Source organism: Copadichromis virginalis, linkage group LG17 (assembly GCF_057382275.1).
Source record: "Copadichromis virginalis isolate Kocher_CV1m ecotype Utaka linkage group LG17, C_Virginalis_male_GT1.1, whole genome shotgun sequence".
NCBI classification, from domain to species: Eukaryota; Metazoa; Chordata; class Actinopteri; order Cichliformes; family Cichlidae; genus Copadichromis; species Copadichromis virginalis.
Genome location: NC_140634.1, coordinates 29,586,896 through 29,606,652, shown reverse-complemented (window position 1 = coordinate 29,606,652; position 19,757 = coordinate 29,586,896). Strand labels below are relative to the sequence as shown.

At 39.3% G+C, this 19,757-nt stretch overlaps 1 protein-coding gene across 3 annotated transcripts in view; it reads right to left on the bottom strand.

Moving 5' to 3' along the window:
- The window catches only part of chchd3a (coiled-coil-helix-coiled-coil-helix domain containing 3a), an 84,231-nt gene extending 70,105 nt beyond the window's left edge, over window positions 1–14,126 (bottom strand). For 2 of the 3 annotated variants that reach the window (XM_085436736.1, XM_085436737.1), the window contains exons 1-4: window positions 13,875–14,123; window positions 12,614–12,859; window positions 12,013–12,073; window positions 2,108–2,201 (exon numbers count right to left, since the gene is read on the bottom strand). In XM_085436736.1, coding sequence (XP_085292862.1) covers window positions 2,108–2,201; window positions 12,013–12,073; window positions 12,614–12,859; window positions 13,875–13,955 — 482 coding nt within the window. In that variant the 5' untranslated portion in view covers window positions 13,956–14,123. Of the gene's footprint in view, window positions 1–2,107; window positions 2,202–12,012; window positions 12,860–13,874 lie in introns of all 3 variants that reach the window. The other variant, XM_085436735.1, reaches the window with a different exon arrangement.
- Window positions 14,127–19,757: the final 5,631 nt, after the last annotated feature.

Here is a 19,757-nt window from a genome sequence, read left to right as displayed (position 1 = left end):
CGCCCAGAGCTCCCTCTCCCCAGCAACTTTTTCCAGCTGTTCCAGGAGGACACCAAAGCGTTCCCAAGCCACCCAAGAGATATAATCTCTCCTGTGTATCCCAAATCTGCCCTTGGGCCTCCTCCTGGTAAGACATGCCCAAAACATCTTACCTAGGATATGCCCAAGAGGTAAACCTAGCCAGCTGTTTGAACCACCTCAACTGGCTCCTTTTAATTAGAAAATTTGTTTTCCATTGCAAACCCCACTGGCTGCAGTTAGTCTTGCCTTTTAAACACTGCTTTTATAATCCGATTACACTAGGAAACATTTGGTGTCAAAGGCTCTAAAATTAACACCCACCGTGCACCAAATGAAGATAGATTTTCCATTTGGTGAATACAGCTCTGAAGGCTGCTAAAGGTTACCCAACACACTGCAGTTAAAAAATGCTTGCACCAGAACACTCTTTTAATAAAAAGCAAGAGCCTCTACTGTATTTTACTTATGTCTTTCGCAGGTGCACCGCTTCTGTCCTCTGCTGTCTGTGTTACAGTTTAACAGAGGGGCCAAGCCCATGACTCAAGACCGTTTCCCCTGCAGATTCAGTCTCTGAACTGTCACAACCTAAAGGCAATTTATTACAGCACCCAGTTAAAAATGTGCTTAGTGTGTTGATTATTCTTCTACCTGTCCCCGTGTCTGATGAGTCAAAAAGGCACGGTCAGTGCCACACATAAGTAGAGTAAATATGTAACAGGATGTGATTTTACTAGGCTTGAATCAGATGCTACATAATCCCTATGAAATCTGAACTAACTGCTTAGCCAGTTCTCCCTTTAAAAGCTCTCTTCAAAGCCCAGAATACCCTTAAAAGCTGTTCCATGTAGTATTGCCTGCCAGCTGCTAACTAGGAACATGAATAGACAGTAATACAAATGGACAGAAATAATGAGCAAAGAACGGACCCAAGAAAAAGCAAATGGCAAAAAAGGCCACATTAAACACTGATCTGAATATGAATCTGCACACGCACACATGCAACTAACACGAGGGTAACTGTTTGTTTACCATTCCAGTTCAGTTAAGACTTCTAAAGAAAATGCAGCCCATGCCAAGCACAAACAAGAATTGAGGACTTGAAAGCCAACTATGATTTCAGTTAATTGCTAGGAGGGCGTAATTTTTAGGCACTTACTCCTGTGAACAGACATCAATAAGTGAGCTTCAGGAAGCAGTTACATAAAAATGACCAGAAAAAGAAAAAGAAAATCAATAGACAAATGATTTCTCAAAACCACTTGTTAATTTCACTCTCATCTCGAATAAGCCTAAAAAAATGAGGCTAATCGGCAGGCTAACACTACCTACCTCCTCGTGTTCTGAAAGATTTGCCCAACCCCCCCAATACCGTACAAGAGCGTGTTTAGAGCCTCATCACAGTTGTTCATTCAACATCATCCAGGCCCATTAAAGAAAGAGAGCAACTCGATTATCCAACATTATGGTATGTACACCTGCTACTTTAGGGGGGAAAAGAAAAGGATAGATGAGAAGGGAAGGAATAAAAGGAGGGTGGAGAAGAGGAGTGCGAGAGATGGAGACTGGAATGTGCCCCTCGCATGAAGAGTGCGTTTCTTCATCAGGAAGGGCTAATGAATCACCCACTCAACACCCAGGAAATTATCTCAGGATAGCGCCCCCCTTTCTCAGACATGATTAATTGATCAGAAGAGAATGAGAGAAGGGGCGAAACACAGGGAGGGGAAAAAAGTGCTGATGCACTTCGGAAGAGAGGTAAATTGGAAACAGCGGGGAACGGAAAGACTGGTGCTGACCTTTTTGACTATTAATGAAAGTGAAAAATGGTTACATCTGAAAATGTCTGAGCTTTCTTATAAAAACCTGGAAGAGAAATTGACACTACTGCAGTAGCTTAACTCCAGCTGTCATGGCCCACAAGGAGAAGAAGGTGGTGGTGGTGGGGGAATAGACAAAATACCCAACAAACAGGGAACATCCAAAATTCTGACTTTAAGGAAAAACAAGAATCTTAATTTGAGCAATCAATCAAAAATAAGGCAACAAAAAAAGACTAATTTTCCATATTTCTGTTCGTTAATCTCACCAGGCTTGCAGCTCTTGCGCTACCTTGGCCCTCTCTTGCTTCAAGTCTTTATACAGCTCATCAGCGATCTTCTTCCTCAGGGCCTCCTCATCGGCTTGACAGAAAAAGAGAAAAAGGAGACAAAGAAAGCGAGTTAAAGATAAGAGATCCAAGTAAACAGCTGCTGTTTGTGGACATGAAAAGCTGCACCAATCAGTAAATGTGCAGTTCAGATTCAACATTTAACCAGTAATGATTCAGTGCATGTACGCTGTGTTTTGTCTAAGTGGAGTAGTTTGTTGCTAAATTGCTTAAAGACAAAAAACTGTTGTCGGGCAGGGCTGCAACTAATGATTATTTTCATTACTGACTAATCTGCTTGATGAATGAATTAATCATCTGGTTTCAAAATGTTAGAAATGAAGACAGATGTTATGCTAATGAAAAATTAAAGACTATAATTTCTCACCGTAAAGATTAAGTCTACAAATGTCTTGTGGTTGCAAACAAAAAGCCCAAAACGATAGGATACAGACCAAAAAAGAAATAAAAAATACATTGAAACCCTGTGATAAAGTGGCTAAAACTATTATTTTTAAATAAAGTAGTTCTCGCCACTTTTATTTTTGTCAGAATTTCAGCTCTATTACAGAGTGTTTACCGAGTGCAGCGACTTGGCACAGAAAGCTTGGTCCCTACAGTCTGTATGTGTAGTTGGTGTCAAAAACAGTCACAAAACAAACTTAATCCAACAAAATGAAAGCACACATACGGCTTAAACACATACAAAGCAGTGTATACACTCGCGCCATGCCACCCCGTCTGCATATATTCATGTCATGGACATCATACGTGTATGACTCCATGTCCTCGGCGGTTTATCTTGGCAGGTAATTAAGCATGAAAGTAAAGATGCCAGCCAGCGACCAGGCCGAAACGTGCTCTGAAGACAGAAGCACCATGCAGTGTGCTGCACCACTGCAGTGATAGAAGGGCGGGGGGGGGTGTCTGAGTCTGTCAAGATTACTCTCACAACGCATTAGTTAGATAGCATAATCCCTATTGTCAGAGTCTATTATTACCTGAAAACATGCGGTAACAACAGGAAAGGCAAACTTAATTCCAGATTAATCAGATTAACACTAGGAGAAAACAATAAGAGCAGAAATATACCCAGCCGTTCTGCATTTGCCATCTCGGGATAGTGAAACAAACAAGAAAAAAAAGTCTTAAACCAAATCTTACATTTTAAAAAGCTGCCATGTTTTGAGGTCATTATTATAATCATTATTTCACATCTGTCCAACATATGGATTTAGCAGCAACTGGATTCCTTAATCATTTCCTTAAGCGTTAGAATGCCAACAATTCTTCAAATTGCCTTATTCACTTCAATGTGAATTTTAATGAATTTTTTTTAAATAACATATGCTTAGGATTTAAATTTAAGCCCGTCACGACTTACATTGTTCTGTTTAAAAGCCAAAGACACAATTCCTGATTAAAATACAACAGAGTAATTAAATGTTTTAAATGTCGCTCAGCCAAACCTCTGCTTCCCAGTTAAAACTTGTGCGTGTGAAACAATGTTGTTATCCGTGCTGCGACGTAAAAACAAAAAGAAGGTCATGATACTGATACTGTACAAAGATATTACTGTAGTTCGTGCAACTCGTGCCATGGATACTGAAATCTAATTTCAGTACTTCAGCAGCTTCGTACCAATTTACCCGCTTTAAAAACACACAAACCAGAAGTTGAACGATCTTGTCTTCTCTGCAGAAAACAACATATAACATGAGCTCAAACTGTGACTACGTGGGCCATCTCTTTACCTTCAGAGGATTCCTCTTTACTTACAGTAAAGCGAATGAATAAGTCCCATAGAGCGAGTTTCAGTTTGACAGGCCTTCAGAAGAAACACGAGAACAAACAGAGGCGGTGACTGACAGTTGACAACTTTTGTGCTGCATAGCATATCTTTAAAGGCAGAGGCTTCTGTCACCTACTGTCCACAGTGTGAGAAAGTAATATCCATCATGTTTGACTGCACTCAGAAGCACCATTGATCTCACTGCGGAGGAGAGTCTAATTACAACTCTGTTAAGACCAGCAGAGGAGAGACAAACCTGTAGGTCTGAAATCCTCACAGAGGCTCTGCCGTAGGCTTGCCAAGTAACACGTATTAATTATGTTTTACGACAGGTATTGAAATACGGTGCGAAATATGCTGTGATGTTGTGATTTATTATGAAATAGACTCAGATTACCCACAAAAAAAATCCTGTGAAAATGGAAATGTACACTCGAGTTACATGGGACATTACTGACTACGAGAGCCAGCAACTCAGCGATCAATATTAATATTTCTCATCAATATCATATTTACTGTAATGTCAGGCTAGCCATTCATTCTGATTACCTTAATGCTGTGATGTGGTCAACAAAGATGACCGCACAGTTTGTCATCTTTGACTTTGCAGACTGTAGACAGTTACTCTGTGACTCTGACTCCTAATAGAAATCAACAGTTTATACCTTAAAGTTCGATGACCTGCTCAATATTTTCCTGTCAACAACAAACCAAATAACTGATTAAATATGATGAACCCACAGAGAATCTTCACATGACAATGTTTTCAGGAGCTGATTTATTTTAATGAAACGGAACAAAAGAAAAAAACAAATATACACCACACGGTAAAGTGACCGTTTTCACAGGAATGATTTTTTTGGTTTGTTAAACCATTTCAATCTGACCTATGAATCATTCGAGCATAGGAAAGGTATCTAACTCAAGGAATGAACCAGTGCTGTGCCTGCACGTAACAGACAACTTTGCAAAGAACACATTTTAAATTGTATCTTTAGGCACTTAGCAGCCTGTCACAAAAAACACATCTGTTCCCATTCCTTTAGCTGAACTACAGAAAATGCCAATGATAACACAGCTTGACAGCCATAGTAGAGGCTGAAGACTTTTGCACAGTACTGTAAATATCTGAGCATCTAAACAAATAAAAATAAATAAGAAACACTCCCTGTATATTGATTGGATACAGGACACCATCATACCTAAAATGCAAGCGTTTTATCATCTTCTTAAATCACCTATGGGAATTCCTCTTGTATTAAAACAGCGTATTAAAACAGCGAGTCAACAATTCAAAATACTTTATTTTAATACTTAATTTAAAACATGTCTATCCTTGTGCTGGATTTGACTGGATATCAAAACTGGCAGCTAAAGTCGCAGGTCATGCGCTGTCTTTATGAACTTTAAAGGTAAGGCTTCTGTTTCAGCATCAACTGCCCTTTAGAATATCTTACATTTATACTGAATATATATACCCTGTAGTAGTGCACTATGAAGATTTTAAAAGTCCTCCAAGTTCAGCCATTCTTAAGCAACTCCTCATTTATCACCACATCCTCTCCAGCCCTACAGAAAGAAGCTTCAGATTGCTAGCGGGGTCGGCAGGAGAACAGGTTCTGATATGATAAACACTGTCTGGGGTCCTTGAGGGAGGCTGGCTGGGGTCAGAGACAATTCCAGATCAACAGAGCCCATGTCAATCCTGAGTAGGACATGTAAATGTTAAAAAGATTAAAAACTCATCATCTTTTTAGACGTGTCCCCCTCCTTCCCATTTCCACCAATCACTAAACCCTGTGGAAAAACCAAAAGAGAACGAGGCGAGGCGGTGGAGCGCGGGGCTATTGGCAGTGGAGATAATAGACGAAGGCAAATTGCGTTTCTCATCAGAAGTTTCATTAACCCCAGGACCCGCGTGGAGGGCATAATCTGTAACATTACCACTTCCTCACGTTTCTACCTCGCGTTTAGTCGAATCACTGTGCACCTTTCACTATATACAAATAGGGAAAAAGGAGGAGGAGAAAAGAAAACGTGGAGAGGAAACAAGCAGCCCCGGCAATCGGGTGAAAGTCGGATCATCTGATTTTCTCTTTTACTCCTGTTAACAAAATCTTGTGCAATGAGACACGATCTAAGTGATCGTTTTTAAGAGACAACAAGAAAAACATAACATTTATGCACAAACGTATACGGTAATCCCCCCCCCCAAACCAAATTCTCCTTGCCTCACCTGGGAGATATCTTTAAGCAGGCTATTAGTCCAGAGCAGTGTGTGGGCTCTGGCACATGAATATTTATAGCACAATGGAGAAGGTATAGGAGGTTCAACCTTGACTACAGTGTAATCAGCGCACACATACTGACTCAGGCCATGATTTAGAGACAGCCGACCTGCTGAGTGCTTCACTCGATACCCAACTCTCGTGGACGCGCATAATCAATGTCCGCCTCATTAAGGTCACACCCTTTGAGGATTGGGCTGAACTTTGCAACATTTTTAACAAGATTCACATTCATCATACTGTTTTTTTTTTCTTATTCCTTAAAAAGAGCGTGCCTAATCAATCATCCCAAGTTAGCTTTTTTTTCCCTCTCGACTCTTTTAATACTTCTGTAAACTCGGTACCTTGTGGTGACCTTGCAAAGAGGTCGACGCACATTGCTGTTGTATGACTAATACACCCTGCAGGAGGCAGCCACATACATTGATTAAAAAAATGTTAATACAGCCAAAACAAACACTATTTTGCACTGTGTGCATAAGGACTATATTCTATCGGTCCCAAGAGATCTGTGCTTCTTATCAGACTTCACATTAGTATTTATAGACTTAATGAGCAATGAAAGGAAATGGAAAGACATCAGAAATGATAAATTAATGTCCCAGAACAGACAGGTGACCACTGTGAAAACAGTAGACAGCAACGCTTCATACAAGTTAAGTTATTGTTTTATGTATCTTTCAATCTAAAAACTAATTACAGCAAACAATGGAGTTATAACTTTATTCATCTTGATAATAAAAATAAAAGAAAATGCACTATTCCCACTCTTTTCCAAGGCAATTTATGTGACTTCAGGCTGACGGGAATCAAAGCCTGGACTAACAATGTGGAAGCTGCTTGGAACATGCAGCACTGCGGGAAACTTTCGGATTGTGCTGGAACTCTCGAGTGTACTAAAGAAGTTTAACTTTGTCCTTGTTATGTGCTAACATCAGAGAAGCATCTGATCAATTCCAAATTCATTCTGCACCACGATAAAGAACGAAAACATCCTGCTAGCATCATAAATAACGACGCTATCTGCAGCCTATCTTCTGCAACAGATGGTTTTGTACCTACAGAGCCCCGATTTCAACATCATAGGCTGAGCCTAGAAGAAACAGAGTGAGATGGTACAAAAGCAGCACAACTCTACAAAAGAACAGTAGAAAGCACATCAGTGTTGCATGCTTTAAAGGCAAAATCCACATGCAGGAAATTGTTAGTCTGGGCATGACTGGCTCTAAAATTAGAAGACAACAATAACTTCAGGACTGCAGGACTTGCTAACTGCCTTTTTCTTTAAATTACATTGATCATTTAATTACTACAACAACTTTAGAGGGGCAACTTTAAAGTTTCAGGTTTGCAAATCAAGTAGTTTATTGATGAAAACCTTTCTCCACTGAACTGCAGTTTAAGATTATTAACAATTATTTACTTCAAAACCATCTACAGCTCGCAGTTATAGATGAAAACAATATCTAGACTAATACTAGTTAACCAGGGATCATCTAACTGTTTACAGATTTGTCAAACCTTTCTTTCAACTGTGATCTTTGATTGAGACTACAGATAATATACAATGCTCAAATTATTAAAAGTACAATCTTTCGTCAGTGTATTGCATGAAGTCAGTTACACTTCTGATCTGGTCTGTTAAGTAGCAGAAGGGGTTATTAATCAGCTGTTTTGGTGTTAGTGGAATTAGCAACAGGTCCACCAGAGGGGCAACACTGAGCCAACCCCCAAAACAGGAATGCTTTTACAGATGGAAAATCCCCAGCTCCAAACTATGACAGATCCTCCACCATGTTTTACAGATGGCTATAGACACTCACTTTTTTATCTCTCCCCTGACCGCTTGAATACATGCCACTGTGGCCATTTCTGATGATGGTGAACAGTAGATCAGTTATTGTAAGTGCCAGGTGCATTTCTCAGATTCTGTTCCAGGTCTTTGCCGTTTCTTTTTCTATTTCTTGAGTTACAGATACTGTTCCTCTGCTACTTTTTTTTAGGCCGGCCTCTTTTATCCTCCATTGACAAGTGTCTTTGGGTTTTTTTATTATTTTGTTTGGTGGTGGTGGGGTTAAACCATACCATGCACACCAAATCCAGTGTTATATTTGGTATCATTTGACGAATCATCTAAAGAAATGGGGAAAAATGTGTTTTTGTGACAAGCGGCTAGTAACAAAGTGTCTAAGAAACAATTTAAAACTGGGAATTTGTCTTTTATGTGTAGACGCAACACTGAGTTAGGTGCATTTCTTATGCTTGAATGATTTATAGGTCAGTTGCTTAAAAAATATTCTGGAAAATGTATGGCTCCAAAAAGTCCAAACAGCAAAATGTAAAGAAATGAGGGGTGACTCAAGACTTTTGCGCGGTACTGTAAATGCCACTAAACCACAATAAACCCAAAAGACTGACAGTGGCAATTACACATTGTCCATTTATGTTACTTATGTAGCTAAACAAAATTCTGTGTCATACCATGGAAGCCCAGTTGCAAAGTAAAGAAATGTAACACACATACACACTCTCCAACCACCTTCTTCCCTTAATGAGGCCTGGAGGTTTGTTGTGTGAAACTGCGGAGGTGTTGTTTTAATCACTGGAGTCAGTGTGGCGTGGCATAAGTTGGCCTTTTTTAATTACCTTACTGATTGAGCACAGTCAAGGATGGGGAAGCCTGCCCACACCCTGGATGCCAACCTCGAAAGAATCTGCACCTACGGCTCGTTCTGCTCTGCGTAATGAACAAGTAACATTCAAATGTCCTCTGCCACAAATGTCAAGGGATAAGGGCCATGCGCCCACATTAGCAAGACAATAAGGCTAAAACTTTACTTTGAGTAAAAGAAAAGTGGAAAGAGTGTCAGCTTTTAGCTCCGTGGGTGAGACAGTACACCAGAGGTGGGACCAAGTCATTGTTTTGCAAGTCTCAAGTAAGTCTCAAGTCTTTATCCTCAAGTCTCAAGTCAAGTCTCAAGTAATGTCAGGCAAGTCAGAGTCGAGTCTCAAGTCACTGGTGTAAAAGTCCGAGTCAAGTCACAAGTCTGAAACTTTGAATTTCAAGTCCTTTCGAGTCTTTAAAAAAAAAAAACAACGAAAAAATAATGTTGCAGTTATGCTAAATGTAAATATTAGACCATGTAATTTTAAAATCTGTGTTTTTCTCAACACATGACAAAATAGTTAACTTAGAAAATATACACAAATTGTGAAATTGCACCTCTATCAAATGCAGCTCAATTAAACCTAGCTCCAAGAATAATTTTCACCGACAGTTCTGAGATAAGCTGCATGTTATTCTTGGATGCGGTTGTAGGACCGGCTTTAAAATCGCATGACAAAAATATCATACACATTAAAAAAAACTGTATCACCAACGTAGCCTGGACAACATTTGCTAGTTAGATGAAGTCAGCTATCTCATCGTAGCATATTTATATGCATATTTATAATCATACGGTTCTTGGAGTGAGTGCATACACTCATGAAGTTTAGTAACTTCAGGTCACTGCAACAAGCCCAGGTACAGTTTACCGACGGATGGGTGCAGGACCTTGAAATGCACCGTGTAGAAAGTAAAGACCATCGTACGTATCATAAGTTTACCAGTCTCACAAATCGTCGTCATAAATACACATTCGTTAACCGTTTATTAATAGGACCTTTGAGCTCAAGGGTAATTAATTAGTAGTGGAAATAATTTCTGGTAGCATCACAGAAATGTAGCAGTGACAATAATACTGTATGCTGTAATCGTACTGGGCAATTAGTGATACAAAAAACCTGTTTTATCCTGTGAATAAAAGTATATGTTTTTGTCAATGTACCATAATAACAGAAGCGAAACGCAATATTGTGTCAGGACAATTCACTATTTATGCACAATAAATAAAGGAGCATAGCGCGACAATTTCTGTTCAGCGCCAGACTTGCTTGTAACCTATATCACCAATTATGTTATGAAAGTGACGTATTAACTACTAAAAAACACTGACCTTTGTGTAAATGCTTGGAGCAGACTAACCTGTGAGCTGGAGTGTTCTGGGACGTTATATTTGGTCTTTGAATGGCTGCAATCCAGGCCACCCGTCGCCTCTTTGTTACTTCGGAAACATGGCTCGAACAATTTCTCTTCAACGAGGTAATCCGATAACAACCGATCTCTTTACCCGTCGGCTTCCCGTGGCTGTCATGCGACCGGCTATTGCAGTTAATCATACAACGGCTTCTTGTGTTTCTTTTTATCGCTGTGTGACTGATTTTAATTGAAAGCCTGCGTGCGCTAGTACCGCTTGCCACGAGTTCCCAGAATCCTTTGCGGTTCTACCCGTGAATGACGTCACATTTTCAATCTCTATATAATATGCATGTTAAATTTTATATTTTGGGTAAAATATCAAGTCTTTTCAAGTAAACCGGTTCAAGTCCAATTCAAGTCCCAAGTCATTGGTGTAAAAGTCCAAGTCAAGTCACAAGTCTTAGAACATTTTTTCAAGTCAAGTCTAAAGTCATAAAATTAATGACTCGAGTCCGACTCGAGTCCAAGTCATGTGACTCGAGTCCACACCTCTGCAGTACACACACATTTTGACTGTCACTCAATTATCCCTTCATTATCTGTGTGCTGTGCACTGGAAGCAAGCTGAAAGCCTAATACTGACCACATATTGGGACATTTAAAACAAACGGTTACCCTTTTCAACGTCCAGGAAACACAGAGCAACATTAGTATTCAAAGAGAATTTCATACTGTGAGTTTTAAGAAGCTATGATACAATATGTTCACTAACATGTGACAATTTTCAGCAGTCTCCTGTTGCTGAACACGGAGGGCCTTGAAAGTTTTCTCTGCTAAAAAATAGTCACAGATGATAGTGGTGAGAATGAACCAGAATACCAAAACATAGACGTGAAAAATGGTAGAGCAAAGGGAAACTGTATGATTATTCTCTGTGGCTTCTTAAAAGTTGACTCTTTCAAATAAAGTGTCAATTGATCCATTATTAATATAGAAATATTAATAAAAGCCACAAGAGTAAAAAGCACGAGTTTAGCCTCACTATTTTACTTCCAAACTGCACGAAGGTAAAAGAGTTATTATGACAGCCTGAGCTTTACAGTGACGAGGCAGAATCATTGCCCACTAATTACAGCATCAATTTATTAGCATTAGTACAAGTTAGAATTAATCATTTCATTAACAGTTAGGGGATGGCAATGAATCACAATATGACCGAGGCTACTGTGGGGCCCATTTTTTAAATTAAGACTGATTACAATCTGCATGAAAAGTTGGGAGGCAAAAAGCTTAAGGTGGCTTAAAGTAAACACCCACACAATAAACATCATTAAAATTCACTGTAGCTGGACAGCTGAGGCTCACATAGCCTTGGCTTTGCAGTTAAGCATACAAGTAAAGAGCGTCCCGTACATTTCATAATAAAACGAGTCACTCCCAAAAACAATTGATTTTTTTGTTTTGTTATAAGTACACTTCCATCGGTTGTAAGAGGGAAGAGAATGAAGTTTGCGTTGCTGCTTCATAGGTCAAAGATTACAACTGCATAAATCTATAAAAACTGGAACACGTGTCTGATCTTTGGATTAACTAGCTGTTTAAGTTATTAATCAAACCACATCAGCTTCCTTCTTCCTCACATTCTTTGGTCACTCTTGACATTGAGAATAATAGCATGGTTTATATATTTATTTTTGTATTACCAGCAATGATTTTTTTAAAGAAAATTGGAATAAAAACTCACCAACTGATGCAGCAGGAGGTGGTGGGACTGGTTTGGACTTGGGCACTGGTTCAACTTTGGGCTGAGGAGGAGGAGGAGGAGGGGCAACTGGTTCACAAGGAGCATTAAATTCAGGCAAGGGAGGTGCAACAAATGGCTTGGCAGGCTGTGGTGGCATGAAGTTGACAGACTCGAAAACAGAAGGGGAGGAGAGGGGTTCGGAGTCAGTAAGAAGGGGAGGAGAGGTGATCAGCTCAGTCTTGACAGGAAAAGGGGGTGATAAAGGCTCAGCTACAGATGAAGGAGTAAAGGGTTCAGCCACATTTGGAGGAGCAACAGGTTGAGCAAGTGGAAGGGAGGAAGCAGTGGATTCATTTTTAAGAGGTGATTGTTCACCTACGAGGGGAGGAGGAGGAGCAAGCGGGGCGACTACTTCCACTACAGCTGGAGCAGGGCAGGGGGAAGGAAGCAGGGGATCAGCAGGAGCAAAAACAGAAGCAGGAACAGGAGAAGGTGTTGCTACAGGCTCAACAGCAGGAGCAACAACGCCAGCGGCAGCAACAGCAGCAGCTGGGGGAAATGAAGATGGGGGAACTATGTCAGCAATGATGGGTGCTGTTACCTTTTCTACAGGAGGTGGAGGTGCAGCCACAGACTCTGTGGCAGACTGAGGAGGAGCTGGAGGTGCAACAGGTTCAACAAGAGGAGGAGGGGGAGGAGGAAAGGAGGTGATGGGCTCAAAGAGGGGAGGCACTGGCCGCTGAAGAGGAGAAGCTGGAGCTGCTGGGGGTGATGGAGTGGTAGCAGGTTGTTGTTGTGTTGGAGGAGCTGCAGGTTCCTTCATGCGCTTAATGACATTTTCAGAAAGCTGCAAAGGAGAGTAGAAGAAAAGTTGAACACTTAGATGAAAAATTACGATGATATCACAATAAATGCATAAAGCTAGTGGGGGATAGCTCAGTAGGTAGAGTGGTCGCCCCATGATCGGAAAGTCAGGGGTTTGAATCCACTGAAGGGCTACCCTGAGCAAGGTACCGTCCCTTCACACTGCTCCCCAGGCGCCCAGTGGCTGCCCACTGCTTCACTGGGTGAATGGGTTAAATGCAGAGAGGAATTTCCCCATGGGGATCAATAAAGTATACATTAATACCACACTTTATTTATAGATTTCACGCAAACACAATATAAAGTTAATAGAGTATTTAGTGGGAATTTTAGGGATATTTTATACTGTTGGGGTGGATAGACTGGCATGGGTTTTCCTGATTTTCAGTTTTCATACTCAGCGATTCAGTTTTCAGTTCTGAAGTATAAATGGTATCAATCTTCTCATGCAGCTCTTGGTAAGATAAGAAATAAGTACATTCCTTAAATGCTTAACTATGTTGTTGCTGCTCGTATAGAAATCTACACATTGTGTTTATTATTTTTAGATAAGCACCAAAATAGCACTAGTCTCGGCACGTTGGCTTAACAACTGAGTAATAATAGATAGAGCCACAGTCTGATCCGCTCTGCTCTATATTTATCACCAGCTGATCAGTGGTATTATTATCCACAACGCAGCCATAAGTTTGCAGCCGACATGAGAGCACGAGGCAAGTGACGTCAACATTCCGAAAAAGCCATAAAAAGTTTATTCAGACTAAATCTCGAAGCAACTGCAGGGGTTACTAACCACACATTTGCTTCTTCTATGCTTCACGAATGAATGAAAATAAATGAAAGTTTCCAGGCTGCCAGGACTCTGCGTCATTTGAGCCACGTAGCACTTTTGATAGCATAAGACTGCACTTCCACTCCAGAACGCTTTCGGATTACACAGCATTGGATTAAGGCAGCCATGTAACACCTGTTCAACTAAGGTCCGTCATATCACTTACCCGTATGCCCTTCACCACCGTTACATTGTCGTTCTCGTCTGATTCAAATGACACGCGGCGGGTGCTGTTGTTTGCTCCCATAGTCAAACGGCAGCTCGTTAACAAATGTCAGTTATCTGTGTCACATGTAATAACACAAAAGTGCAATTTGCTTTTATTTTTGGACAGTTCACTTCAAGCCAGGTATAGATGGCTTCACTTTCTCCACTGCTTGGGATTCTTAGCGCTTCCTGAACTCGACGTATTTGAAGAACACGCGAGTTGATTGGACAGAAGCGTCATCCGGCCATGCAACAGCGACTTTCATTGGTTATTGATTTCACGTGGTAGCGCGGGATAGTGACGCGCAACACTGCCTGTCATAATTTCCTGTCAGTTGTGTCGCTGTAGTATTGTAACTGTAGTAGTGTATATATATCTGGGACAACATACTGTGTCAGTAGTTGACAGCACAAAATTAGCGTCATATGGACCCTTTCTAATCTTACTAACCACTCAAAACATTTAGACAACAAGCTAGTGCTGCAAATTTTGTAAAGACAAGGCCAGCACATGCAAATAACCATAACAGTACTTTTAACCTATAGAGGCAGCTTCTATAGCACAGAGCAGTGTGTCATTATCTATAAGATTAATCATCATTAATTCTCAAATTTTGAACTACTGAATTATTGTGATTTACTGGGCATGATTACGTTCCACAACCGTTAGTTAATACAACAAAACATACCTTTCAATTTGTAATGTTTTTTGAAACATGGGGTTTTTTTGGAGCCCTGAGTGTAAATGTGCCTGTCTCTAAGCCCTTTGGGTCAGTTTCTGTTGTTTAAATATGATGTAGGCTATAAATAAAATAGATGTGACAGTCAACACATAATATACAGATGTTTTTCATTGTGCATATTTTAAGGGGTGGTTGTTGTTTTTTTCATTCCCTAAAAAACACATGTATTTAACACAGTACAACTGGCTACATATTGAACTTAGAGGATAGAAACAAGCATAATCCTATTGCAGTGGTATCGATCCAATACAAGTGCCAGGGTTGGTATTGATACTTTCGATAGTTGGATTGATCCGCCCACCTCTTCTACAAGCCCCATTTAAACATACATTCATACAGCCTTTAATTCTATACACTTTAAGTACTTTATTTACCTCTCACTCAAGGCCTAGAATTACAAATTAACCTAACATGTGTTTCTTTAACATAATCTCATAAATATCTTGTCTTTCCTTGATTTGTTTTGGACATCTTGTAAACAATCGTAGTATTTTTTATAAATGTAGTTAATTTTTCATTTTCCTTACGACTATTTGTTTTCTGAACATCCCTGAATAGACAGGGAAAACCTCAAAGTAGGCTAATTAGTTCCCATTAATGTAATAAAAGCAGTCAACATTTTCTCTTGAAGACTGTCATCCCACAGTTGAAAAAAGAGTCCAACGGGGGCACCGGTTCATCTCGCTAGGTTGAGCATATGCTATGGCTAATTTTGAAATCCATCCGAAGGATGTGTTTCCATAGGTTTTCTCACAGTTTTCTTGTTTTCCCTCCACTGTCCTATCAAATAAAGATTAAAAAGAAAAAGACTGAATCATTTCAAATTAGGTATTAAAAAAATGTATTCTGGTGGTCATTTCAGACTTTAGAAACAAACAAAAGGTGTGTGTGTGTGTGTGTGTGTGTGTGTGTGTGTGTGTGTGTGTGTGTGTGTGTGTTTTAATCAGCTCGAATTAAAAATGCTGGAAACGCTGAAATGTCAAATTTTGGGTTCTACATGAGCATTTACTGCATAACGAAATCAACAGCTAGGGTTAATGAATTTTTTTTAATTATTATTCATTCACATGTTGTATAGTTCCTTTTTGACAAATACATACCTACCATATCCATTTCAACAACTCATACAGCCTTGGAGAACATTACATTATAGCTGGAAATCTGATATGCCTCCAGAAGAGAGGCTATTATGAGGAATGACAGCTCATAGGAATCCTATAAACCTGATATATTATATACACACAATAACACAATACAGTCTTTATAAATCTGTTTCCTGACGATTTTGGTGTTTTTGTGTCTTCTGGAATGCATATGCCGCAGATGTACAAACATAAATCAATGAAAATCTGTTTGGGAATTCAACTGTGGCTGTGTATACTCTGATGTTAGTGTGAAATTTGATATACACAGAGGGTTCATTCAGCCCTTTTACACAAAATAAACCTTGATCAAATACATTATTTCTTAATATAAAACAGTTTACCATGATGACAGACAGTATTACAAAGATCACACCCTTTGCTAGAATTCATTCAAAAAAACCTTCCTACCATTCATATATATATATGTATATATATATATATATATATATATATATATATGATTGATATCTGGAGCTGTGAGGCATTTGGCATAAATCAACCCAGTGGATTTGACTTGTTGTACCTACTTTGGTAGCTCCTATGGGTTTAAAATATATCACATAGCAAAATAACACCTACCTTTTCCATCATCTTTGATTTGACTCAGTATTAGAATGTATTTAGTCTTGTCCTTGCCCATGGAGGCATTTCTCACCACTACAACAAGCCTACTACAAACACATAATGCAATAAAGACTTACAATGTATAGCAGCACCCTTAAGGCGTGCTGTGGAGTGCCTCAGGTTATGTGGAAAGAAGTGCTTAACAAATTTAGCTGAATACAACATTTTTAGTTTCTGCCACAGCATTATTGTAGCAAGGACTAGTACCATTTCAACTGACTTTAATGCAGAGCAATAATGATCCTTGCTTATCTGGTTAATTTATTGTTGATAGCTCAGTCATTCACCATATGCAGCAGAATGAAAATGCAATGTCTATCGTCCTTTTAGTTGTTTCATATGTTAATACCAGCTAGATGTAAACAGAATCTCCATAATTACCCACCTTGTTTTTTGCACCATTGCATTGGTTTATGCAATTATGTGAGCTAGTTAACATTTGTTGCTTTAAAATTCGCAGCGGTGCACCAAGATAATGGGCAATGTTGCTGTTATTGACTGAAAAACATGCTGCATCAAAGAGCAAATCTTCCCCTTACAAGATGAGCTCCAAAACACAAGGGCAATCCCAGCAACATATAAAGGTGAACACAAATAGAAAAGTTCGTGTTTCTTTATTCTTCTAACCTTTATATTATTGCTGCCTTTCCCCCCACAGTATTAATACTTTACCTTGACCTTATGATGTTTGAGTGGAGTTGGGGTTCCATCTTTATTCAATTTCTCTTTGTTTAATTTCTGCAGAGGTGAGTGGTCTGCTCAGAAAAGACCAGATGATTCGATGATGCGAAGCTCGTGTTTTGTTTGAAGGTGAGAAATCTTGAAATTAATCATGAGGTGAAATATAGATTCAGTGTTTTACTCTCCCACCCTCCTATACCTCCGCATTCCCATGGAAACAGGTAGCTAAAGAAACATCTTCTTCTTAATCACCCAGAGATGACATTTTGTTAGAAAATTCCAAGTTGTGTAATTGAGATGTGAAAATAAGCTTACTCTGTTCAACCAGCCTTCTAATCTTTGCGTTGAATTTTTCTCAGGATAATTAGTACAGCTATTATCATTCATTATCAGTGACTCATCTGGTAATTAGAATCCGAAAATGCAATTTAAATAGATACTGAGCCAAGGACATTATTATTTACTCACAAAAACAGTATGTTTCTGCTAAATAGCTTGTCTAGCTTGTAGGGCTGGGCCATATTATACCGTTCACGGTAATACCGGTATAATGTTAGGCAACAATAGGAAAAGGAAGTATGCGAAAGAATATGAGTAAAACGCGCATGCGCAGTGCCTTTGTTTTCATACGCACATGGCCGATTGTTGAGTGAAACAGATGAACCAGAATTGGTTTGTAAAAATGGTGCAACTTCAGTGATGTGGAACTGGTTTGGTGTTTGTCCGTCAGATACACGACAAAGCACATTTTTTTGCAGAACATGCAAGCGGCCGTCATCTGGGTCCTAAACTCCATATGCTTCAGTTCAAACGAACACTGCAGCATCACTGAGTGTTAAAAACTGTCTAAATTCTTTCATCTTTAATAAAACCTGCCCTACCAGGTGTAACTATGAAGTTTAACTTCCAGGCATCCATTAAAACAAAATTTATTACATTTAACAGAGTTAGAAGTTAGCAGGAAGCTAGCGGAAGTTAGCTCGCTAGTTTCGCTAGTTACCTAAGCATGATAGTAGTAGTAGTAGTATTTATTTATTGTCATTGTCAAGAACAATGAAATTGCGTTTGGGGCTTCCATACAACCCAAAAAAAGAAGAAAATAATAAATACCCCTTAAAACCCAAGTGTACATATTTAACCCAGTGTGACTCCAATGCAATAAGACAATCCTTAGCAATAATGTATATAGCATGTTCTGACTGAGAGATTTCTGAAAAAATTCAAACGTACAGCTCTCCTATCACTTCCAACATAAATGAAGACAGGAAACTAAACAGCAGTGACGTTTGTAGGGTTACTGAAGTTGGGCTAGCTGGTATATAATGATGTGCTACAAAATCGCTAGCGACACAGCTATGTTAGCATAACATAAACAGTGAAGCTGGAGGACGAACACTAACACTTTTCCACTTATAAAAGTTAACGTTAAAGTTCCTGATAGTTAGAGACAAATGCAATCGCATGGCAGGATGCTGTAAACGGACCAAACTTCAGTCAGGAGAACAACTGAGATAATCCATCCACAATACGAGGTTAGTCATTAATATACTGCAACAACGTGGGAATAGAGCAGCTGCCAGAGAATTCAACATTAATGAATCAATGGTACAGAAGTGGAGGAAGCAAGAAGAATGAGTTTAATAAAATTTGATTTATCTGACTGCTTTGTTTCGCTTAATGTGCGTTTTAATCCCGTGCACCTTATGGTCCGAAAAATACTACTGCATACTGCAGTTTAATGTTGCAAAGCACCTCTTTTTAACTTCAGTGGATATTATATATGGTTATGCTCAGGATATGTCAGCCCATTTCTACTGGAAATGCCTTCTGGTTAAACTTTCAGCAAGGAATTTGCATTTGCACTGTTACATTTTTATAAAGCTTTAATGTACATAAAAACCAGCTTCTTATTTAAGTGAAAATAAATGGAAGGTTGTCTTTTTGCGCTAGTAATGTTGTGGAGTTGTATTTTGTCTCGCATCAATTATATCGTCAGTTATATCGTTATCGCAAATTTTCAAATATATATCATGATAAATATTTTTGGCCATATCGCCCTGCTCTACTAGCTTGCATCATTTGGTGTTGCTTTAAGAACCACATACATGCATTGTGTGTTAAAAATCCAAAATTTGTTTTGGAAATGCTGTGGTATCTTTTTTTTTTAAGTGCTATCCAAGTCATATTTATTACACATTATTGCATTAATGCAGCATTTAGAATGACCTTGTTGCACTTTTATTTGGTCAGGAAACCAGAGCAACTACTTAGCTTTTATTGAAAGAAAACAGCCTTGCTTCTGCAATACTGGCTAAATAAAACCCAGTAGATTACTTGATAGGGCTGATGGGGTAGGGGAAGAAGATTGGAAATTTCAGAATTTTTAACTTGGACCTGGGAAGCTAGTCACCTTCAAAAGAAAAACAATGCTTCCTGCATGACACAGCAATTGCATTTTTCTTTTGTGAAGAAACACAAAGATCACACACAATGTTATCTTTTCAGTCCACCAGCACATCAATCAGGGTCCAAGCTTCTGGGGATCGACCTCCTTTTGCTTCAGGATCAATACACTTTCCCGGTCTCTTTGGTACAGCAGAGATTGTCAAAGATACAGGGCAGGAGAGCCCTGCAAAATCCACTACTGTA